Source organism: Heloderma suspectum, chromosome 8 (genome assembly GCF_057233095.1).
Source record: "Heloderma suspectum isolate Gila_16-S chromosome 8, 16-S_ref, whole genome shotgun sequence".
NCBI lineage: Eukaryota > Metazoa > Chordata > Lepidosauria > Squamata > Helodermatidae > Heloderma > Heloderma suspectum.
This window is the reverse complement of record NC_139465.1, coordinates 7,405,540-7,430,320: the sequence shown is the minus strand read 5'-3', so window position 1 is coordinate 7,430,320 and position 24,781 is coordinate 7,405,540. Positions and strand designations below refer to the sequence as shown.

At 43.5% G+C, this 24,781-nt stretch overlaps 2 protein-coding genes across 5 annotated transcripts in view; one reads left to right on the top strand and one right to left on the bottom strand.

Annotated features, from left to right (window-relative positions):
- LOC146338825 (hepatocyte nuclear factor 4-beta-like) overlaps window positions 1–12,672 on the top strand; it is a 47,483-nt gene extending 34,811 nt beyond the window's left edge. Inside the window, exons 5-10 of one of the 3 annotated variants that reach the window (XM_084812835.1) lie at window positions 1,144–1,299; window positions 2,459–2,546; window positions 5,142–5,294; window positions 8,457–8,693; window positions 9,923–10,042; window positions 10,583–12,672. In XM_084812835.1, the coding sequence (XP_084668961.1) occupies window positions 1,144–1,299; window positions 2,459–2,546; window positions 5,142–5,294; window positions 8,457–8,693; window positions 9,923–10,042; window positions 10,583–10,719 (891 nt within the window). In that variant the 3' untranslated portion in view covers window positions 10,720–12,672. The remainder of the gene's footprint in view (window positions 1–1,143; window positions 1,300–2,458; window positions 2,547–5,141; window positions 5,295–8,456; window positions 8,694–9,922; window positions 10,043–10,582) is intronic. The other 2 variants (XM_084812837.1, XM_084812836.1) reach the window with 2 other exon arrangements.
- An 8-nt stretch (window positions 12,673–12,680) lies between these two features.
- The window catches only part of ZDHHC7 (zDHHC palmitoyltransferase 7), a 36,314-nt gene continuing 24,213 nt past the window's right edge, over window positions 12,681–24,781 (bottom strand). For both annotated transcript variants that reach the window (XM_084812838.1, XM_084812839.1), the window contains 4 exons: window positions 21,909–22,005; window positions 17,391–17,472; window positions 15,810–15,940; window positions 12,681–15,622 (listed from right to left, as the gene is read on the bottom strand). In XM_084812838.1, the coding sequence (XP_084668964.1) occupies window positions 15,446–15,622; window positions 15,810–15,940; window positions 17,391–17,472; window positions 21,909–22,005 (487 nt within the window). In that variant the 3' untranslated portion in view covers window positions 12,681–15,445. The remainder of the gene's footprint in view (window positions 15,623–15,809; window positions 15,941–17,390; window positions 17,473–21,908; window positions 22,006–24,781) is intronic.

Below are 24,781 nucleotides of genomic sequence, written 5' to 3'. Positions count from 1 at the left end.
CCAGGCAGAATAGATCAACCTTCCCCATCCTGGTACCCTGCAGATGGGCTTGACTATGACACCCATCATTCCCAGCCAACATGGCCAATGGTGGGAGTTGTAGTCCAACACATCTGCAGGGCAACAGGTTGGGGAAGGCTGCAATAGACAACATGAAGATAGATGGGCCAGTGTCTGGATCGATATAAGGGTGCCTCTGCCAAAAGAGGCAAACTGGGCAATTACTAAGGCAAGGGACTTTTCAGTGGTGGCACCCTGGTAGTGGAATACCCTCCCCAGAGAGGTTAGCCTACCACTTATTTTGTGGTCTTTTAGGCACCAGGTAAAAAACTTTATTATTTGTTCCCAGGCCTCTCTGTTCTAAACACACATTTTAGTGCTTTTTAAACCTAACATAACCTCAGAAGAGCCCTGCAGGATCAGATCAAAAGCCTATTTAATTCACCATCTCGTTTCCCACCATGGCCCCGGGGTTCCAATGGGAAGTCCACTAACAACAAGCTGTTGTTCCCCAGCAACTGATGTTCAGAGCAGTGGAGGCTGGAGGCTCCGATGTCAGTGGGGCAGAGAATCGGCTTCACGTTTCAGTCAGAACCAGTCAGAACTCTAAAGGACCTATCCCAGGTACAAAGCCCCACTGACCAGCCTCCACTGATTCAGAGGTGTGCTGCCTCAAGGCCACCTCCCAGCATTTGCCACCTGAAGCAACTGTCTTGCTTTGCCTACTGGGAGGGCTGATCCTAGACACCTGTGAACAAGTGCATATAACACAACATCTCTCGGAGCTCCAGTGCCTGTTTCTATCCATTTCTACTAAACCATCTTTCCTTTTAGTTTTTGTTTTCAGATGTGATTCTGAATCTTTAACACACACATTGCAATAAAATAGTTGTGATCTATTGCCACCTGCTGGAACAAGTGATGATTCCCCATTCGGATACTGTAGAAGTGAACTGAGTGAGATGTTGTGATATATGGAGGAGTACTGGGGTGGAGATGTGGAAGGAGAGAAATGGGGAGTTGGAATATGTTGGGGAGGGACATTGACCATCTTGGCTGTGGATGATGGGGCTTGTAGTCCAACACATTTGGAGGGCGCCGGGTTGGGAAAGGCTAAAGTATACCTGACCTTTTCTCTCATAGTATTCGGCTCTCCGTCCTGTGCACAGTGCTGATCTTGCTATGAAGAAGATTGCAATGATCAATGATGTGTGTGAGTCAATGAAACAGCAGCTCTTGGTTCTTGTGGAGTGGGCAAAATATATCCCAGCATTCTGCGAGCTTCCCTTGGATGACCAGGTGAAAAAAAGCAACTTCTTTGGTAACCCCCCACCCCTGCACAAATGTAGCCATGCAGACCATAAGAAAAATCCCAGAATCCATATTAGTGTAATACTTTGATTAGATCAACTGAAAGTTTGCAAAAAAATTGTGCAAACTTTTGAGATCTCCAGATCTCTTCACTAGGCATGATGTTACAAAAGCTGGGGGTGGGGATATAGGGAGAGAAAAAATCTGTCTTGATAGTAGAATGTCTGCATATTCAGAATCCCAGGATGCAGCTGGGAGGGGGGTGGGCTCTGCAGACAATCAAATTAGGCTCCGCAGGTCAGGTGACAGCTGGACAAAGCTTTCCCTAGGATTGCTGGGAACCAGAAAAAGAAAAAACGTTGGATCTCCCATTTTGGAAATATAAAATCCAACTGTTTCTCAGCTGTGGTAAAGGACTGGATCACCCCCTAGCATCTATGTATTTGAAGGGCAGGGTTAAGCACCAAAATTAAACTGGAACACAGACATTTCATAATTTGTGTTCAGAAGTTCAGGTACAATAAAAAAAAGTTATCCCCCTCCCGGCTTCAGCAAGGGAAGAAAAATACAGAGGGCAATATAGAAGAAAGCAATGGCAGAATGGGGCATAAGACTGTCAGTTGATTTATTTCACACTCTGATCGCAGCAATGGAACTAAGATCCATCCAAGCTAGATTCTTTGGCATGCAGCAGAAAACAGTGGCATAGTGGTAAATTTTGAAGTACAGATGCTCATCGTGACAGTCCCCAGAGCCACTTTCTGAAGTCGAGTCCAAAATTTCAGGCTGCCACATTGACACACATCAATAAACTAGTTCTAAGTTTCATCTCCACCAGGAGCAGCTCTTTTGTAAAGCGGATGGGTTTTAATTATCCATTGAAGACCATACTGCTCCAAAATGCTTTGCATTGCAATAGGGAACAATATATTTTTGCTGGGAAAATTCATTTCCCCTTAGCTACTGTGAGGATTGCAGCTAAGGGAGGGGTGGAATGGCAGCTGTCAGTGTCCCTGCTAATAAAAAAGTGCCAGCATCGCATTTCTATGAGCCCCAGGTCCACTATACCACCAGCAGTAAAACAGACGAAAGCCAGTTCAGCTCCTGAAGTAGGAAATAGCCTCTCTTATCTCTCTGCGATTCACAGGTTGCCTTGCTAAGAGCTCACGCTGGAGAACACTTGCTGTTGGGAGTTGCAAAGCGTTCTATACCATACACCGATTTTCTCTTATTAGGTAAAAGCAATTTAATGCATTCGATCATCTGATTTTCACAGATTTGACAACCCAGATCTCTGCATTTCTCCTATGTTTTAGAAACATTACTATGATTCATTATTGTATTACATGTTTTATTGTTGTTGCTGTTGTTATAGAACAGAGTGCTGGAAAGATCCCAAATCCACATTATCCAACTCCCTCTAGTAAGTTATGGCCATCTGTGCCTCCCATCCCAAAGCATCACCCTAATATAAGAAGATCCCCTGTGGGGCAGAGCAAACGTTCAACTATTCCAGCAATACCCCTCCCCTCCCACCCCTGGTATCTATTGTATTCATTTGCATACTGCCTTGGAAGATGGTTCCATGATCAATGGGTGCTGCTGATACAGTCATCCTCCAAGAGTTGGCCTAATCTGCGTTTAAGGGGGCAAACTATTATTTGTTTGTTTGTTTACAATATTTATATACCACTCCATATCTAGAACAGATTTCAGAGCGGTGAACACAAAAGATAAAACAGTAAAAAATTAAAACACCAGATTAAAATTACGCTATTTTTAAAAACAGTAACAGTAAAAACAATAAAAAACATGACTGGTCAGTTAAGGAAAGCCTCATGGAACAAGGGAGTGCCTGCCTGACCTCCAGGGGCAGGGAATTCCAAAGGAAGGGGGCCACCACACTGAAAGCTCTTCTCCTGGTGGACTCCAATCGGGCCATAGGTCCATGTGGAACCACTAGGACAAGCCCTCCAATGACCTCAGTAACCAGGCAGGTTGGTAAGGGGGAAGGAGCTCTCTCAGGTATTCTGGTCCCAAGTTGTTTGGGGCTTTGTACAGTAGTACTAAATTCACATTACTACTATCTAAGAGGCAAACTACACATCCTGTGAAGGGTGTAGGGTTGGATCCAGATTTATGCTGGATCAACTGCACTGATGAAAGTGGGCTTCCCCGCCCTGTCCTTCTCATGGCAGCCCTCCAGCCCGCTTAACATGCTATACAAAGAGTCAGGAGAACCCACTGAATGGGGTAAGCTGTGGTGAGTTGCGGGAGGGCGGATCCCCCGAAAGCAGGCAGAGGGACCTTTTGTGAGCAGAGCCCTTCTTCTCGTGGAAGATCCCTTCCATGCACACAACAGTGGGGAACATCAGGCCTGGGGCCAAATCTGGCCTGGGGGCCAACTCTGGGCCCAGCATTTCCCAAACCTTTGGGGGGTCTCTCAGCTTTTCCATGTCCCCACCCCCTTCTAAAAGTTTGAGATGCCTCTCCTATGGCTCCGTTAACTGGCAGTGGGAGTTTTAAGCTAAAATATCCTGGCATTTTAGCCAGCCAGCTCAACGAAGATGTCAACCCAGTGTGCAGCTGCTGTAAAAAAAAAAAGGCAAAGTCCATGTTAGGCATAACTAGAAAAGGAACTGGGAATAAAACTGCCGACATCATACTGCCCTTATACAAATCTGTGGTGCAACCACACTTAGAATACTGTGTACAGTTCTGGTCACCACACCAAAAAAAGGTTATTGTAGAGCTGGAAAAGGTGCAAAAAAGGGCAACTAAAATGATCAAGGGGCTGGAGCATCTCCCCTTTGAGAGAAGGTTACAACAGCTGGGATTGTTTAGCTTGGAAAAAAGGAGGGTAAGGAGAGACATGATAGAGGTATACAAAATTATGCATGGTGTGGAGAATGTGCATAGGGAGACTTTTTCTCCCCCTCTCAAAATACTAGAACCCATTGGGGTCAACCTATGAAGCTGATTGCTAGGAGATTCAGGACAGATTAAAGACTTCTTTACACAGCACAGAGTTAAGCTATGGAATTCGCTACCACAAGATGTGGTGATGGCCACCAATTTGGATGGCTTTTAAAGGGGGTTGGACAAATTCCTGGAGGAAAAGGCTATCCACGGTGACTAGTCCTGATGGCTATGTGCTACCTCCATTAACAGAGGCAGTGAACCTTTGTGCACCAGTTGCTGGGGAACATGGGTGTGAGGGTGCTGTTGCACTCCAGAACTAATTTCATTGGGTTATCCTCAAGTTCTTGTATTATGAGACAGGAAGGAAGGAGAAAAAAAAGCCCCACTTCCTCTATGCCATGCATAATTTTATAAACCTCTATGAATCGCATCTACCCTTAGCCACCATTTTTTCTTAATTAATCTAAATAGCCCTGACCCCTCTACCTCAGGGGTAGGCAACCTCGTGCCCTCCAGGTATTTTGGACTACAACTCCCATCAGCCTCAGCCAACATGGCCGATGGACTGGATTATGGGAGCTGCAGTCCAAAACATCTGGAGGGAACCAAGTTGCCTGGCTCAGCCATAGCTGATCCTCATAGACAAAGTGTTCCAACCTTTTGATTGTTTTGGTTGTCCTGTTTTGTACCTCCAAGAGATCTGTTTGGAGACGGGGCAACAAAAACTGTACATTAGCTTTCCCATCAGAGGTTGGGTGAAGAGTTTGATGTTGAATTTCAAAGCTTGTCAACTCTTACACAGAAAAAATCAGCCCTTTAAAAGCAATAATGGGACAACTCCTTAATATCGGCACTAAATGTTTATGTTGATGCAAGATATTCTTTCTCCTCCTCCTCCTCCTCCTCAGGAAATGACTTCATCATCCCAATGCAGTGCCCAGAGCTGGAGATAGCCCGTGTAGCCACCAGGATCTTGGATGAGCTAGTAAAGCCCTTACGAGAAATCCAGATTGACGATAATGAATATGCCTGCCTCAAAGCCATTGTGTTCTTTGACCCAGGTACAGTCCTCTCACATACTGTCCTCCAAGACCTATTCATCATCAGAGGATGATGGCAATTTTAGTGACAAGGATCCGCTGCCTGTTTCTGCCCTGCCGATGCTTGGGAGTCTCTCCTGAAATCTGGATAAGGCGCCACCATCATTCCTGCTATTTGCTGCAGTGGTTCAGGTTTTTTTTCCTGCTGTTTTCTGGATGCTTGATCTAATTTCTTGTTGTTCTAACTAAGGACGGGGGAACTGAGGGCCATCCAGATGTTCTTGGAGTTCAGCTCCCATCAGCCCCAGACACCATGGCCAATGGTCAAGGTTACTGGGAGTTGGAGTCTAACAACATCTGGGAAGCCACGTGTTCCCCACCTCTGTTCTAACTGCTGTCTAACTGCTCTGTTGAGAATGGAGGTACTGACTTAATTTATTGTGTGTCCTGACATGTTCTGATATTTTTGTTGTCAGCTGCTTTGAAGGCTTCAGCAGAAAAGTAGGGTATAAATAATAAACTAAGCTAATGCCACTTACATGGATGGCAATGTTGAAAAAACGACCCTGAGGATAATGCAAAAATAAGGGAATGTTTCAGCAGTAATGTAAGGAAACAGAAGGAGGTGAGCATCCAAAGTAGATCACAAATGATTCAGTCAGTAGATTGACACAGTAGTTTGACAGATCTACACCTTGTGTTATATCATTACAATCCCATCATGGTAACACTATAAGCCTCTTGCACATTTATACCTTGTAAGACACACTATGACTTTTGTTGTGGTATACTGTATAATGTCCCCTTCATGGATCACTGCCTTGTTGTGGCGAAGGGGCTTGCGTAACTCAGTGAAGCCATAAGCTATGCCGTGCAGGGCCACCCAAGACGGACAGGTCATGGCGGAGAGTTGTGACAAAATGTGGTCCACTGGAGAAGGAAATGGCAACCCACTCCAGTATTCTTGCCAAGAAAACCCCATGGAACGTATCACAAGGCTAAAAGATATGACGCCAGAAGGTGAGCCCCTCAGGTCGGAAGGTGTCCAATATACTACTGGGGAAAAGCAGAGGGTATTTCCAAGTAGCACCAGAAAGAGTGAAGCGGCTGGGCCAAAGCCGAAAGGACTCAGCTGTGGATGTGTCTGGTGGTGAAAAGAAAATCCGATGCTGTAAAGAACAATATTGTTTAGGAACCTGGAATGTAAGATCAATGAATCAAGGTAAGCTGGAGGTGGTCAAACATGAGATGGCAAGACTGAACATCGACATCTTGGGAATCAGCGAACTAAAATGGACAGGCATGGGCGAATTTAATTCAGGTGACCATCATATCTACTACTGTGGGCAAGAATCCCTTAGAAGAAATGGAGTAGCACTCATAGTCAATAAAAGGGTGGGAAAAGCAGTACTGGGGTACAATCTCAAAAACGATAGAATGATCTCAGTACGAATCCAAGGCAAACCATTCAACATTACAGTAATTCAAGTCTATGCCCCAACCACTGATACCGAAGAAGCTGAGGTTGATCGGTTCTATGAAGACCTACAACATCTTTTAGAACTAACACCAAAAAAAGATGTCCTTTTCATCATAGGGGATTGGAATGCTAAAGTAGGAAGTCAAGAAATCACCATGATAACAGGCAAGCATGGTCTTGGTGCATAAAATGAAGCAGGACAAAGGCTAATAGAGTTTTGCCAAGAGAACACGCTGATCATAGCAAACACTCTTTTCCAACAGCACAAGAGGCGACTCTACACATGGACTTCATCAGATGGTCAATATTGAAATCAGATTGATTATGTCCTTTGCAGCCAAAGATGGAGAAGCTCTATACAGTCAGTAAAAACAAGACCTGGAGCTGACTGTGGCTCAGATCATGAGCTGCTTCTTGCAAAATTTCGGCTTAAATTGAAGAACGTAGGGAAAACCACTAAACCATTCAGGTATCCCTTATGAACATACAGTAGAGGTGAGGAATAGATTTGAGGGATTAGACCTGATAGACAGAGTGCCTGAGGAACTATGGACGGTGCTGTGGTGCTGGAGAAAACTCTTATGAGTCCCCTGGACTGCAAGGAGGTAAAATCCGTCCATCCTAAAGGAAATCAACCCTGACTGCTCATTGGAAGGACAGATACTGAAGCTGAAGCTCAAATATTTTGGCCACCTAATGCGAAGAGAAAACTCCCTGGAAAAGACCCTGATGCTGGGAAAGATTGAAGGCAAAAGGAGAAGGGGACGGCAGAGGATGAGATGGCTAGATAGCATCGCCGATGCAATGAATATGGACTTGAGCACGCTCCAGGAGAGAGCGCAGGACAGGAAGGCCTGGCGTGCTATGGTCTGTGGGGTCACGAAGAGTCGGACACAACTTTACGACTGAACAACAACTGTATAATGTGGAATAAAAGCAGGAAATAACACTACAATAGCAGTATATTGAATCTGTAATGTGCCCCAACAGTTATCAATGCACTTCAATGCTGCTATAAAGCAGTCATGTAGATCTTGCCACGGTCACCACTAGATTGACACAAGAGACAATATTTTGCTGAAAAAATTCTGCAGACTTTTTTCTTTACCCCCTGAAGAAGGCCTACAAGAAGAAAAAAAGGCCAAAATGTGTTGGGCTTCTTATAATAAATTCTATCTTGCATCCTGAGAACCAGTTTCTCTTCTTTGTGTTCAGCAGCAATGTAAACACCATATTGCTGCAGATCAAGAATGTGTAAGCTCAAAAGCACCAGGGGAGACCTTCTTTCAGCCCAAGGGCCAAATTCCATTTTGGAGAAGCTCTCGGGGGCTGCATTCTAGTGCTGGGCGGGGTGAAAGTACCAAAAAGCCAGCCTAGTTTAGCTTGAAGCTCTTCCTGACAGTAGCTAAGCCTTAAGAGAGGCATTTCAACCTTTTAGAATGGGGAAAAATCTGCACAAAAAGCTAGGAGATGACCAAATCATCAGTGATTGGGAGAAAGGGGTGCAGTCATCTGGAAAACACCGGTGGGCTGGATTTGGATCCCAGGCAGGCCAAATTTGGCTTCCAAGGTCTAGGTACTACACCCCTGCACTAGCGGGAATGTTCTGTAGCAGTCTGAGCACTAAGCCAATGGTCAGCTGCATGAATATGCTACATGAAAGCAAAAAACTCAGTCTGACCATTCATCTCTTTCTCTCCCAGACTGCAAAGGCCTGAGTGAGCCTGGGAAGGTGAAGAACATGCGTTTTCAGGTACAGGTGAATCTGGAAGATTACATCAATGACCGGCAGTACGACTCACGAGGAAGATTCAGTGACATTCTCCTCCTCCTGCCTCCTCTCCAAAGCATTACTTGGCAGATGATTGAACAGGTCCAGTTTATCAAGCTCTTTGGCGTGGCAAGGATCGACAGCTTGCTGCAGGAGATGCTCCTAGGAGGTACAAAAATGGGGGGTGCGTGTTTCTTCCCTGTACGTCTTTAAAATGTGGGCAATTCTGTCATGACCCAAAGCCAGAAGCCTAGATCCAGCCACCCACTCTGTGTTTTGCACAGATACCACACTGCATGCAAAGAAGTTGGCATGGCAGGATGAGAATGTGTTTTGAAGGCTCAGAGTAGATATAAATAAAAGCAAAAGAATCAGTGTGGGCTGTAAATGGAAACAAAGAAATGGTCATAAATGGTTTGGGGGGTATTTTACTAAACCAAGCCACATTCAGTTGTATCCTGGGACAATCAAAAGTCCACAGAACAAAGTCATATGTGCGGTTACAGAAGGAGGACATTTAATCCTGCTTCCTTGTATCATGGGACATTTATTATTCCAAACATTAGTAGATCTCTTGGTGTATTTTTTTTGTCCAAGTTTCTTTTTGGTTTTCAGAAAGGAAACTCTCTGCAGGCACTTAAATCTGCTTTGCTGGATCCGTTTAGGTTGGATTTTTTTCTTTTTACTCTGACACGCTACATTCACTATTTGTTGTAGTAGTTGTAGTTATTTTATTTTATTTTTAATCTGCCCAATCACCAGTGTTCTGTGGCCTGATTATGAACAGACCAGGATAAAAAAGCATCCCAAATGCTAGAACAAGTTAGGGGTTTTTTTTGGGGGGGGGGGGTTGTCCCAGGTGCTTTTTGCATACAGTAAGAAAAGCATGCATGTTAAGTGGCTGAAATTTGAGGACATTGTCACCTGCATGGTAGTAAACAATGTCCTAGAAGAACTACAGTGTTCTTTGTAAAAAGATGGGATGGGATAAAATAAATATAACTGAAAAAATAGATGGGATGAAATGTATTTGGGGGGAGACTGTGGGAAGTATGTGTGGGGGGACTGTGTGAAGTGTATTTGGGGGAAGTGTGTGTGTATATATGTGTGCAAATGGGCGGGGGATTACCTATGTGTGTGTGGCCTCCGGCCCCATATCCAACACTAGATGTGACCCTCAGGGGTCAAAAAGGTTGTGGGCACCTGGACCACATTGCAAGTCTATGTCTATGTAAATTTTGCAATGATTAAGGGCACCCGGAGTAGAATTTACTGGGCCCACACTTGGAAGGTTTTATAGACAGTATTCAAATATGGTGGAGTCAAACGGATGCCTGCATTTGGTCTTTGCTCATCAACTACTGGCAGAATGAGTTGGCTTTCTTTCTTTTCCTGCAGGAACAACTATAGATGTGCCACAGTACCAATCAGGGCCATCCAGCCTTAACATAGAACCTCTTCCGGGACACATTGTGCTACCCAACAACATGGCTTCTGTAATTCACACTGTTTCAGTCTGTAGGTGTCCAATTTCCTCACTATTTCACCAGGGAAATTAAAAATGTTGGCCTGTTTATATCAGGGAGAGCTTTAATCTCGAACTCCTTTTTTCTTGAACTCCTTTAACATGGAGCAGTTTCTCATCACCCCCAGGAAAGAGAATGTTACTTGCTGTAGACCTGTGGAAGCAGGGCCAGTATCACCGAGCACCTGCCATGGCCCATATGCCAGCTGAAGGCACCTGGACAGATCACATGGCCCCGACACCCCTCTCCTCCTCCTCATGGCATCACTGTCTATCCACCTGTGCTCTCTGAGCATAGAAGCAGTGATGAGAGAGAGGGGAGAGAGCAGCATACTCCACTAGACTTGCACACTCTCTCTCGTTCTCTCTCTGGGCTGGATTGGGCCCAGTGGTGAGAGAGTGGACCAACTCAGGACAGGGGCCCACTGAGAGCATCTTGCCAGGGGCTCCCCAAAAGGCATTATCATATGGAGAGTGCATCCCATATGGACCACAGCACATTACACCTTTTGCACATTTTTTCTCCTCTACAGCTTCTCCTGAAACATCCCTTCCTTCTCCTTCCACCAGTACAGGAAGTGAAGACTACAAGCTAGGCCCGACCCCCGGCTCCGAAGTACCTACAACGCTTTTGCCTCAGGCAGTTATACCCAAACAGGAGATTCTATAAAGCAAGCTGAAGAAATCAGCCGTTAACATTAAAGGTCTTCGTATCTCAAGTCCAACCAGCTTTGTTCCCACAGCGGCAACTGACACTGCAAGATGGTAGAATCCTTCCATCCAACAAACTGGTGGTGATGCGGTGAATAAAAGAGAACTTACCTGTCAACAGTGTCTCCTTTCCTGGGGCTTCATGCTGCAGTTTCCTCAGTTAGCATTGTAAGGTGTACAGGCCAGGAACTTCCTAGCAAGTTCATATTCAAGATGCATGATTCTATGTTAATGGAGATTCAATAGAAGGTATGCACATGTATTTTAAGTTATCGCTGCCACAGGTCTTTGGTTTTCCCTGCTGTTGTTCATGTGCTCCAAGATCTGTCCATATATGGGCAAGGCTTGGAAGACTCAAACAGCAGACAGACCTGAACAGACCCGTCCAAAAAATGGAAGCAAAAGATTCACACCATAGGCATATTGCCACCCCCACCTCCGCTTCATGCAACCCCTGGGAGACTCCACAATGCTTCAACAAAGAAATGTACCTCCATTGGGTTTAGTGGTGCTGCTTCTTATGAGAACCTAACAGTATGTTGCATGCTGAAGACAGACAGCAAGCATCAATGCATAATCAGAACCTGCTTCCTATTATCTGTAAAACATCTCATTCATGTAGCATCTATCAGACAAGACTTATTGACATTATTAGCATAAGTACCGTTTCTAGCTCTTCTCGGTTGCTAGCAAGTATGCTGTACATCAAAAATTGGCATTCTGTGGTTTATTTTCTGTTACACTCCCATCTGTTGTGTAGTTGTTGAAACAGAATACAGGACTGGTTTAGCAATAATCCAAAGCAGAGGAGATTCCATACAGATCCAAAAAACAAAACCTTTATTCAATTTATATGTTATTTCATGTGATTTGTGGGTTTCTCTTCCATTTTGTTATAGTTTGATCAGCATATCATTAGGACTTAACAAGGTTTTTGAGATTTACCATTTTTAAAAGCAGATGTTGATATTTGAAAATAGGTACATGTTGTTCTTGGAGTAAAAGTAATAAAGAAATATATATTGGAATAAACATGCAATTAATACTTCAGCATTTCCACTGCTACTTGTGGATGGTTAGGGCATCTTTGTAAATGACAGTCTGAACTGTGCACCTAAGAAAATATAGACTGTGAAAGCCTTGGATGTATATATTTGCATCACTGCCATCATAACACTGCCATCATATTAGTCATGGCAACTATTTAAAGCCATCTGTACAACTTCCAAGGATTTTGACTGGGAATTAGTCTTCACTGCAGTGTATGTGTGTGCATATTCAAATATATTCATCAGCACGGAACATAACTTTAATTCTAGCCACCAGCAGGGGAAGCTGCTCTATAGTCTGTCGTAGGAGTAAACCTTTTTTTAAAAACCACCTGATAGTGCACAGAAGCAGAGAGTGTTTTTCAAAATAGCCCCAAATGATTATGTCCTATACTGGGCCAGTGCCAGTGTTATGGGTGGGAGAGGAGGGGCTGCTATGAACATCCACAGATCCTATTGCCTGCTCCTCTCCTATGAAACCCTTTTGGTGGGCAGTGGGTGCAAAGAGGAAGTGAAAAAGGTGAAGCTCACTGGCTACAAGAAACGTGATTGGATACCAAGCTGTATGTTGACAGCCTTTTTCTGCTTGAATAACACCTAATGAAAAAGCAGATGGACACTGTTCTTGTGAAAAGGAATATTCTAAAAAGCCAAACACAGGGAATACCGGAACACAAAGACAGAAGTGATAGTATTGGTTCATCTAGCTCCAAATTGCCTATCCTGATTGCCTTCAGCTCCCCGAGGTCTTAAGCAGGCATTGTTCCCAAATTCAGGAAGGATGCCAGGTATTGAATCTGGGCTTTTACACATTCAAAGCACGTGCTCCATCCTCTTCCTTTTTACCATTAAATTAAATATCCAACAAGACTTCAATTAGTTACTTTATTTTACATTTAAAAAAAGTTACAACAGAACAAGGATTTGAAAAGCCAAGATACTCCATTTTCATACACACACCACACACACTTGCTAAGTCACACACAGGTTCAGCTGCTTTAAAAGGGATTTGCCGAGTTCCAGCAGTACGGTTCATCAAACGGCGCACATATGAAGACTCTTGTGATAAAGGCAGATATAACCAATTCCCAAACTAGGTGAAGGTGCAAAACAGAAATGGTAAAGGATCTTCTTGAGCTCGCTGCATTTTTTTTTTACCCTTGTTTTTAAGCATCCGTGTAAAGTTTCATTCATCAGCTTGTGACTTCAGTTTGTCAGTTCCTCCAGTAATATGTGCACAGACCCAAAATAGCTGCAAATACATATACATAAGAAAGAACTGCAGAGTTTTGTTCATGGGATGAGAATAGACTGCAAACATGCATCAACGCATTATCTGCATAGATTTCTGACTTTGCAGGGTCTCTTGCTACACCCATTGTTGTATACCTGCTCCCCCCGCCCCCAGGTCACTCACCCACCAGCTGCAGAGAATTAAAGTTTATATTGAATACTGAGGGTAAGCATGTGGGCTAGAATCTAAAGAAGGGATGTTCATGGAAAGAAACAGTCACATGTGCTGGAAGGCATCCGTGCTTATTCTCATCACAGCAGTTCTCCTCGCTAGTCACTAGAGAAGAGGCAAGCCACTCTCTAAGTGAGGGGTGTGTCTCTTCAGCGGTGGGAAGTGCTGGGATGAATCTCTCAAAGTTCCAGCTGTGTCCAAAATGGAAGGTTCCCAAGTATGTAAGTACTATGGTGCCAAAAGCAAAGCAAAAGCTCACCCCTGATATGTTTAGGGCAAATTTAAAATAGGAAGTTTTTTTAAAAAAAAAAACTAGGCATACATACGCTCAAGATTTACGTTGTGTCTCCCATGCTAAGTTATTGGGTGACATTAGAAGAATTGGGGATGGGGAAAGGAAAGGACCAGTTTAGGATTATTTTGAGATCACTCTATTCAGATGGTAATTCATTACTTACAGATTTAAGAGCACATTCAAACTATGCGGCAGCTTCTTTTTACAAGGGTAAGAGCTGCTTTTGCTTTTACACAACTCATTTTTCCGGCTCGGAAGCCATTGCGCTTGCAATATGACAATACGTCAGCTTTCCTTTTGTTGTTGCTGTTGAGGATTTTAAAATCCTTCTTACACCAATTCCTACCAGTTGAGCACTGGGCTTCTAATTTCTGAAGACATCTACTGCTCTGTCTTACTGATAATGGCAAACAAATGTAGCTATGACGAATAAAGCAATTAAGTTGTCATGGCTCCAAGGAGATAATGTAAACGACGGGCAGCATCATTCTAAACACGTCTGAAGTTCCTCTTGAGGACCCCTTGTTTGTGTGTGAGCTGTGACGTGTAGAGAGTGCTCCCGCATTTACGAGGGCAAGTCTCAGCAGCTCAACAGAGGGGGCAGTGCCAGGTGAGCAACTCTTTATGCACTCAGAGGCGCCTCTGCTGCAGAAATGAACACAGAAGCTTGTGCGTGCAGGAGCACAGTGAGGCACCTGTGAGGCTCAGTGGTTAAGACCCTTTGGGATCAGCAAAGCTGACTTCTGAATAGTGTGTTTTGAATCTAGGTGCAAGTCAGCTTGTTTAAATACACACCTGTTTAAGATTTTTGTGTATGTGCACTCAATATACTACGACTAAAGTATTTTAACATACTTACTTTGGAATATCAAATTCACTAGGTCTACCTGGGTATGGGCAGCTTCTGACACCCTGCTGGCCTATATTATGACAAATTTGTGCAATGAAATGTAAGAAACAACAGAGATTGTTGGCTGGATTACGAGACTTCCAAGCAGCAATACATTCATTCTGCAGGAAGCTTCTGTCCTAGGTCCCCCTTTTTCCTTGCATAAGGACAAAAAGCCATCCTTAGATGCACCAAGTGGCAGAAGATGAGTTCCTTAGATGGTTACGACCAGCAAACTGGCGGAAATATCTGAGGGCGGAATATAGCACTGCAATATGAATGCTGAACATTTAGCATTCTAAATTTATTCCTAAAAAGGAATAATCTAGTGAGGCAAAGGAAATTCTGGACACTGATTAGCTATGTTTTTGGTTATGTAGTCATAAATCACAGGCCTGTTGAGATATTCATATGCAGAGATACAGCTCAGGGGGCTCTTGGGACAAGGAGAAAAAGTTACATGATGGGGCTGACTGTTGCCTGAAAACTATCAGGACAAAAATGATTGCTTCTGGCTAGCGATTTCCAGCATTTGTATTATAATTGACAACTGTGCCTCAGCACATGGTCTTATAAAAACAGCAGAGATCAACTCTTAAAAAAAAGAAAGAAAAGCACACACATATCAAATAAAAGGGGTTTGACAAAAATAAATGCATAATTAATCCTCTAAAATAATAAGTTACAGTAGTAAAGACGATTATTTTGGCTTCTTTAGTATGACCATCCACCTTCCTTGGTTGTTTTTGTTTGTTTATCTTGCTCAAAAGCCATGTGTGGTAGCATATCCAGTTTACACTTCCGAGAGTTAATGAGATGTCTGTGGCTATAAATGTATAAAATTCTGCTTGCTACAAGCAAAATGTTTCATGTGTGTCAGTCTCCGTTGGTCACAGGTTACATGTGGGCAGGTTTTTTCCCCTTTTGCTGGTGCCCAATAAATACAATATACTACTTTTTTGTGAGTTCCAGCATGATTAGGTAGGATCAAACAGAAAACTCAGGACCTCCTTTCTTGGCTCTTAGCATCAGCCGTCTGATTCGAAATCCAGCAAAAGGATTTATCCATAGCAGAGAAGGTTGGCCCCCAAAGACAGATTTCATTCCTTCCCAGCGTAGCCTCCGTTCCCACGTGGGTTTTTCGCTCTTCAGTCTTTCAATCTCCTGCAAATATATAGATATATAGATGCATATATTTAAAAACTGTAGTTATGTAATTCAGAGAGGAAGGCAAGCTCTAGCCGAGATTCAACATCTCAGCAGTATGTGGGAGACGCAGGTTCAAATCCAGCCACGAAGTTCTCCAGACAGATGCAGGCAAGGTTTGAAACAAACCCCATGGAGGTCTTACCGTTTCATCATTGCATATCGAGTGGATCTGGGTGCCAAACATGACTGCAGTGAACGTAAGAAACAGAAAACCCTCAAGGCACAAGAAGATCAGCAGCATCACAGTCACGGGTGGAGAGAAGTCACTGCATTCTGAAAGACAGAGGCAGAGAGAAAGAGAGCGGATGAGCTTGAATTCAAAACACATCACAGCACGTCCAGGCTGAGGAATCGATGCGTACAAATCCATAGCTGGACCGTTTGTCTATGAGAGCTGATGGCATGCAGAAAAGTAGCCTGGTCCTGCACATGGCAGCAACTTTACACAAATGTCTGCCGGCTTGCAGCGAGCCACCACATCTTCAAATCTGAAGTAGCTTCCACATGCTTCAGGTATGTGTGTACCAGTGCTTTAAATAGGGGTAGGCAACATGGTGCCCTCCAGATATTTTGGATGGCAACTCTCCCAATCACTGGTCATGCTCACTGGGGCTTATGGGAGTCGTAGAACAAACATCTGGAAGTTACACCCTGGCTTTAAATATCTAAATAACTAGTGCCATTATTTATCACAAAGCATAAGACACTATATGCTATGGTGTGCCAGAGATACACAAGTTGTCCTCATTATCGACCTATCACGTTACAAACTGTGCATCACCTGCACACAAGTCACAAAGGCAAGCAAAAGGGATGGTTTGTTGGAATGTGTCCCACCAGCACTCAGCAAACTGCTCTCATTTCAAAGCTGCAAGGGCTTCCTTAATGAGGCAGAATGATGTGTATACAACTTTGTGATGGAACAACCAACAAGAACCCTTCAACTAAAGACTCTAGGGCACGGTTGGGGAACCTCAGGCCCACGAACCAAATCTGGCCCTCCTCAAGTTCCAATCTGCCCGTCCAGGTTTCCCCAGATGGCCCTGCCCCCTTCCCCTGGCTCCACAGCCCTTTTCTCCAACCACCAATTGTTCTGTGGTTTCCTGTCTTTTGTATAGTTTTTACCCCCATTCTAAAAGGCTGAAATGCCTCTCCTAAGGCTTAGTTCCTGGCAGTAAGAGCTTCAAGCTACAATATGCAGATATATAGATATAGATATAGATATATTTTGCCGCATCCCTTTTGCCTTTGGCCCCGCCCACCACGGGAATGTGGTCCCCGAGAACTTCTCCAAAATGGTATTCGGCCCATGGGCTGAAAGAGGTTCCCCACCACTGCTCTAGGGCTTCTCAATCACAGGAGTTGATTGAGACCTATGCTGGCTGTCAGTTGTTCTGGGCTCAATTTAAAGTACCGATTTTAACCTTCAAGCTTAAATAGCTTAGGACTCGGGTACCTAAGAGAACCATCTTCTCCCATATGAACCTGCCTGACCTTTAACAAGGCTTTTACATGGTTATTCTGCTCTTTTAACTGTTTTAGTGGTTCTTGGGTTGTATCTGTTGCTTTACTGACTGTTGTAACGAATTGTTTTTTAATAGTTCAATGTGTATATGGTAGTTTCTTTTATGGTTCTTTGGCGCAGGGATACACTGGTAGAAAAGTGACTTAGATATCTTAAAATCAACCCATCACAGGCCATGTTACAAAAGTTTCTGCTTACCAATCCATTGTCCTCGGACACAGGAGAAGAACTGAAACCCACAAAGGATGAGAGCATGAGCTGAAATCAGAGCTATGTACATCTGGAAGTGAGAGGAAGAGTTGAAAATCATTTTTGCAAGGCACATACCCATACTACTGTGTGCCTTCTGCTAGTGTCCATATGTTTCATGCTCAGGAGTGTGGTGGGCCCAAGCACTAATAAAGTGGTCTTTATAAAAACGTATTCTAAGAGCCGAGGACCATGCCACGTCTCAAAGAACTATCCAAATTCTCCTACTATTTGTAAGGAGAGCCTTGCTGGGGTAAGATCAAGGCTCTATCTACCCCTGCATTTTGTTACCTATAACAGCCAATCAGATGGACCTAGGAAACTCACAAGCAAGGCATGAAGGTAACAGCTCTCCCCTGCCATTTGCCTCTACCACAGCAATGGTTATTTAGACGAACACTGCCTCTGAACCTGAAGGTTCCACTTAGTTACTATGGCTAATTGCCACTGACAGGCCTCTCCTCCTCCATTCGTCTTATCCTCCTTTGAAGTCGTCCAGTGAGTGATACAGAAGGAAGCACTCTTCAAGAGACTTGGCCCCAAAGGCCCAGTGGGCATAGAGAATGAATTGCATGCTTTGTTTTGTCTCTGGCCAACCTGCCTAATCTCCAGCAAAGGAGATCGTTACCTTGTCGTGGTGCTGGAGCTTGAGCACCTCAATGACGCCATGAGCTAAACCGTGAAGGGACACCCAAGACGGGAAGGTCATGGCAGAGAGGTCAGACTAAATACAATCCCTGGGGAAGGTAACGGCAACCCACCCCAGTATTCTTGCCATGAAAACTAAATGGATCAGTACAACCAGAGATATGTCGGTATACCATCGGAAGATGGGACTCCCAGGTCGGAAGATGGTCAAAATGCTACTGGGGAGGAACAGAGGATAAGTTCAACTAGCCCCAGATGTGATGACACAGCTAGCTCAAAGCTGAAAGGATGGCTAGTGGTCGACAGTGCTGGTGGTGAACGATGAATCCGATGTTCTAAAGATCAACACACCATAGGAACCTGGAATGTAAGATCTATGAGCCAGGGCAAATTGGATGTGGTTACTGGGGAGATGTCAAGATTAAATATAGACATTTTGGGAGTCAGTGAACTGAAATGGACTGGAATGGCCCACTTCGCATCAGATGACCACCAGATCTACTACTGTGGACAAGAGGACCACAGAAAAAATGGAGTCGCCTTCATAATTAATAATAAAGTGGCTAAAGCAGTGCTTGGATACAATCCAAAAACCAATAGAACGATCTCAATTCGAATTCAGGGTAAGCCATTTAACATCACAGTGATCCAAATATATGCCCCAACCAACCACAGATGCTGAAGAAGCAGAAGTAGATCAGTTCTATGAGGATCTGCAGCACCTACAGGATAATACGCCAAAAAGGGATGTTATTTTCATTACAGGAGACTGGAATGCTAAGGTGGGTAGTCAAACGACACCTGGAATTACAGGCAAGCATGGTCTGGGAGAACCAAATGAAGCGGGACATAGGCTGATAGAATTTTGCCAAGACAACTCACTGTGCATAACAAACACTCTCTTCCAACAACCTAAGAGACGACTTTATACATGGACTTCACCAGATGGTTGACACCGAAATCAGATTGACTGCATCCTTTGTAGCCAAAGGTGGCAGACATCTATACAGTTGGTAAAAACAAGACCTGGAGCTGACTGTAGTTCAGATCACGAACTTCTCATTGCACAATTTAGAATCAGACTAAAGAGAATAGGGAAGATCCACAGATGAGCTCACTAACATTCCTAATGAATATGCAGTGGAGGTGAAGAATAGATTTAAGGGACTAGATTTAGTAGATAGGGTCCCGGAAGAACTACAGACAGATGTTCGCAACATTGTTCAGGAGGCGGCAACAAAAAATGTCCCAAAGAAAAAGAAAACCAAGAAGGCAAGATGGCTGTCTGCTGAGACACTGGAATTAGCCCAAGAAAGAAGGAAAGCAAAAGGCAACAGTGATAGGGGGAGATATTCCTAATTAAATGCAAAATTCCAGAGGTTAGCCAGAAGAGATAAGGAATTATTTTTAAACATCAATGCGTGGAAGTGGAAGAAGATAACAGAATAGGAAGGACAAGAGAACTCTTCCAGAAAATGAGAAACATTGGAGGTAAATTCCAGGCAAAACTGGGTATGATCAAAAACAAAGATGGCAAGGACCTAACAGAAACAGAAGAGATTAAGAAAAGGTGGCAAGAATATACAGAAGATCTGTATAGGAAGGATAATAATATCGGGGATAGATCTGATGGTGTGGTCAGTGAGTTAGAGCCAGATATCCTGAAGAGTGAGGTTGAATGGGCCTTAAGAAGCACTGCTAATAACAAGGCAGCAGTAGACGATGGTATCCCAGCTGAACTGTTTAAAATCTTGCAAGATGATGCTGTCAAGGTCATGCATGCCATATGCCAACCAATTTGGAAAACACAACAATGGCCACCAGATTGGAAAAAATCAACTTATATCCCCATACCAAAAAAGGGAAGCACCAAAGAATGTTCAAACTATCGAACAGTGGCACTTATTTCACATGCCAGTAAGGCAATGCTCAAGATCTTGCAAGGTAGACTCCAGCAATTCATGGAACAAGAATTGCCAGATGTACAAGCTGGGTTTAGAAAAGGCAGAGGAACTAGAGACCAAATTGCCAATATCCACTGGATAATGGAGAAAGCCAGGGAGTTTCAGAAAAACATCCATTTCTGTTTTATTGACTATTCTAAAGCCTTTGACTGTGTGGCTCATAACGAATTGTGGCAAGTTCTTGATGGGATGGGGATACCAAGTCATCTTGTTTGCCTCCTGAGGAATCTGTATAACGACCAAGTAGCAATGGTAAGAACAGACCATGGAACAACGGACTGGTTTAAGACTGGGAAAGGAGTACGGCAGGGTTGTATACTCTCCCCCTACCTATTCAACCTGTACGCAGAACACATCATGCAACGTGCTGGGCTTGATGAAGCCAAGGCTGGAGTTGAAATCGCTGGAAGAAACATTAACAATCTCAGATATGCAGATGATACCACTCTGATGGCTGAAAGCAAGGAGGAGCTGAGGAACCTTATGACGAAGGTGAAAGAAGAAAGTGCAAAAGCTGGGTTGCAGTTAAACCTCAAAAAAACCAAGATTATGGCAACCAGCTTGATTGATAACCGGCAAACAGAGGGAGAAAACGTGGAGGCAGTGACAGACTTTGTCTTTCTAGGCACAAAGATTACTGCAGACACTGACTGCAGCCAGGAAATCAGAAGATGTTTACTTCTTGGGAGGGGAGCAATGACAAATCTTGATAAAATAGTTAAGAGCAGAGACATCACACTGACAACAAAGGTCCACATAGTTAAAGCAATGGTATTCCCCATAGTAACCTATGGCTGCGAGAGCTGGACCATAAGGAAGGCTGAGCGAAGGAAGATAGATGCCTTTGAACTGTGGTGTTCGAGGAAAATTCTGAGAGTGCCTTGGACTGCAAGAAGATCAAATCAGTCCATCCTCCAGGAAATAAAGCCAGACTGCTCACTTGGGGGAATGATATTAAAGGCAAAACTGAAGTACTTTGGCCACATCATGAGAAGACAGGATACCCTGGAGAAGATGCTGATGCCAGGGAAAGTGGAAGACAAAAGAAAGAGGGGGCGACCAAGGGCAAGATGGATGGATGATATTCTAGAGGTGACGGACTCGACCTTGGGGGAGCTGGGGGTGGCGACAGCTGACAGGAAGCTCTGACGTGGGCTGGTCCATGAAGTTACGAAGAGTTGGAAGCGACTGAACGAATAAACAACAACAACAACCTGCCTAATATTACCTTACCGATCCCCTACAATAAGGGTGCTGAACCTCAGGCCCAGGAGCCAAATCCAGCATACCTGGGGTTCCAATATTTCCCTCTGAGGTTCCCCCTTCCCCAGGCCCAACCCTCTTTCCCCCAGCCACTGCTCATTTGGTGGTTTCCTGGCTTTTCTGCAGTTTTTCGCATTCTAAAAGGTTGAAATGCCTCTCCTAAGGCTTAGTTACTGTTAGTAAGAGCTTTACATTAAAATATGCCCCACCACTTTTGCCTTCAGCCCCACGTGCTACTGGAATGTGGCCCCCGACAACTTCTCCGAAACTGAACACAGTTCTTGGGCTGAAAGAGCTTCAACAGCCCTGCCCTACAACCAAACCCAATGAAAAGAAACTGGCATCTCTAACACTTGCATTTTCTTCCCACGTGCTTTTACGCAATTGCCAAAGATCTTAATAGCACATCATGTGAAAAACTTGTGTTGGATCGGACAGCCAAGTGCCACTGAAAAGATATGCTGTGGCTACATACAGGTTGTCCATCAAATTTGAATATATTCTGAATATTCTGGCTTGCAGGTTCAAATCCCAACATCCATTTAGCTAGACTTTTAAAAGAATTGTTTATAAACAAACATTTCTTACTCACAGTAAAAAGCACAAAAAACCTCTGGTTCCTTTCCCCCACACAGTTATTAACCCATGGGCAGTGATGATCCATCTTCCGAATACATCTCTTGCAAATACTAGCGGAAAGAAAGAAAAAATGTTGAAAGTTATGTGTTATGGACATTTTGTCAGTGATGGAAAAGAGGCCATTTCCCTGAAAATCTAAGACACCGGCATGCATAATACAGGAGGACAAATGGAAGCTTGTTTCAAAGCTAGTTTGATATTTTGTCATTTAGATCATTTATATGATCTTTGCCATATAGCTGTTCAAAGATTTGCAAAGTAATGTATGCTGCAAGCATCCAAACAGCGTGATGCAACCTGACAGCAAATGTTTTCTGCATGTTAAAGTGAATAAAAGTGTTTATTATGTTGCTTTCCAGACTGACAATGAATGCCAAGTTAGCATCGCCTCAGTCTTTAAATACAACAACAGTGCAATGCCTGGAGATCATATCATATCTGGATTTCTCTTGCTGGCTATGGCTGAATGGCAATTACAGCATTTGTTAATATCTAGGTTTGATCTGGTCACTTTTACAGCTTCAGAGTCTTGGTCATTACTGGAAGCACTTACTGAGGCTGGTCAGGCAAAGTGACCCATGATTCATGTCTATAAATACTTTTTATTGGTGAATAAATATGATAAACAGGGCTTTTAGCAGGAATGGATCAGGGAACTGGATTGTCCCATTCTGCCCAATCAGTGGATCGCTGCTTTGGAGTTTATACTTACCATGTCTATGGATCTTAGACTGCGTCTTATTCAGCAAAAAACTTTTCATGTCTACTGGACACTGCAATGTCTTTTTAATAAGGGATTGTCTAATTTGGCTAATTGCTGGGAGTGGAATGCAGCTAATGTTTCTTTGAAACATAAGCTTTGGCAACGTCCAGTAGTTGCTTCTTTGGGGAAGGAGACTATTATATGGATAAATTTTGTACTGGACCAGTCTTTAATACTTGCTGATACACATGCTCTTTTAAATTCTTTATCTGCTTCATGGAAATTAACGAATGGTCAGCATAAATGGATTATCTGCACCCACCTGACAGCTAAAATACACTGGAAGGATAAACACTCATCTCCTATAATGCAATGGAATGAGGACTTTATAACGCTTTCAGCATTTGAACAGGTGGCTTATAGATACCACCATCAAATGGATACGTATTTGGATATCTCGTCCACTTTTGTTGAAGCCTATGTATAATTGCTAGTAAGTTCTATTTTCATATATATGTATTTCATATGTATTCATTGCTATGTATATATACAAATTTATGTACGCATATTAAAAAAGCACTAAAAAAGTTTTTAAAAATATTTGGGTCTCTCTTGTAAGCTAGCCTGCTCTTTTTTTGCTTGGCTGCAAATCAAGCAAACAACCAAACCAGGAACAACAATAGCAGAAACAGAATACCTTTATTATGACTAGCCAAAATATCAGTTTCTTTTCAAACAAGCAATTGAACTAGCAACATTTGCATGTCTTATGCAATGATTAAGTCCCGCTTGTATTATAACTGTCCCAGAAACCATGAAACAAACTTTGTGGATGTGATCATGTCTATGCAGAAATTTCTCATGGACTACATCCTCAAAGTTTGTTTCATGGCTTCCGGGATTGTTGTTGCACAAGCGGATCTTCATTGTTGCACAAGACATGCAATGCTGCTACTTCAATTAAGCTTCTTTTCTAACAGAAATCGCATTACTTTGTGAAAATCTCATATTAAAGCAATGTCTGGGATGCCATTATCACAACAGTAAAAGACTTTTACTGACTTGCACCTAAAGGATGGCACCCATCACCCCGCCACACACACATGATCCCATTTGTTCTCTTAGATTGGGGTGGTCACCTTGTGGCCCTCCAGATGTTTTAGCCTACAACTTCCATCATCCCTCACCATTGGCTAGGGCTGTTGGGAGTTGTAAGCTGAAACATCTGCAGGACCATAACTTGCCCACCCATCTTAAGTTAACCTCGGGAGGGCCCCATATATCCTGCCTCCACTGAAGGTTCAGCTGGCTGGAATGCACACAGGGGCCTTCTCTGTATCTTCACCTCTGCTTTGGAGCTCCCTGCCATGTGAGAGCTGTCTGAATGACATTTCAGAATAAACTGGAGACCTTCTTCATTCTGGTATTCATTCTCTGGATGTGACTGATTCTACCCAATTCCCTGTTTCTTATTTTGTTGTTATCTGCCGTCCCATATTTATTCTTTTCAAAAATAGTGTTTTAATTGCTGTTCAGAAATGTAGCCAAAGGCATCAGCATACTCCTGGAAACCCTGAGATCTGAGGACATACCCCAAAACAAAACCAGACCTAAGTGGGAAAACAAACCAGACCTAAAGGAGCAACCCCCACCCACCCAGCACTGCCAGGGAATACTGAATGTCTGTTGGAAAAGAAAAAAATAGGGAGAGGCAGTGGCAAAATGCAGAATCCCAAAGGAAGGCATGGCTGGCTGACTCCTATTAGGAGATGAGAATACATTACGACATTTTGTTGCAGGTCCCACCTGTACTACTAATAAAAATATTATGCAGCACATAACAACCATGTACTATTCTAAATGTGAGATGGGCCCCCCTGCTGCAATGTCATTTGTCTTTTGAAGAAGGCTTTCAAGTGGCATATTTCATGAAACAAAACCAAGGAGCTTTGCCCGGTAAGTGCAGAGATCCTCGGTTTCAGGAGGATCAAGTGCTTTGCCATCACAAAGCCTCAGCAAGCTTTTAAGCATTCAGACGGATTGTCAGATTAGAACGGAGATGCTGAGAGAGGTTTGGGCCAAATGAAAGCAGCAGCTGCACTCAGAGAAGCTGGATGGCTCCT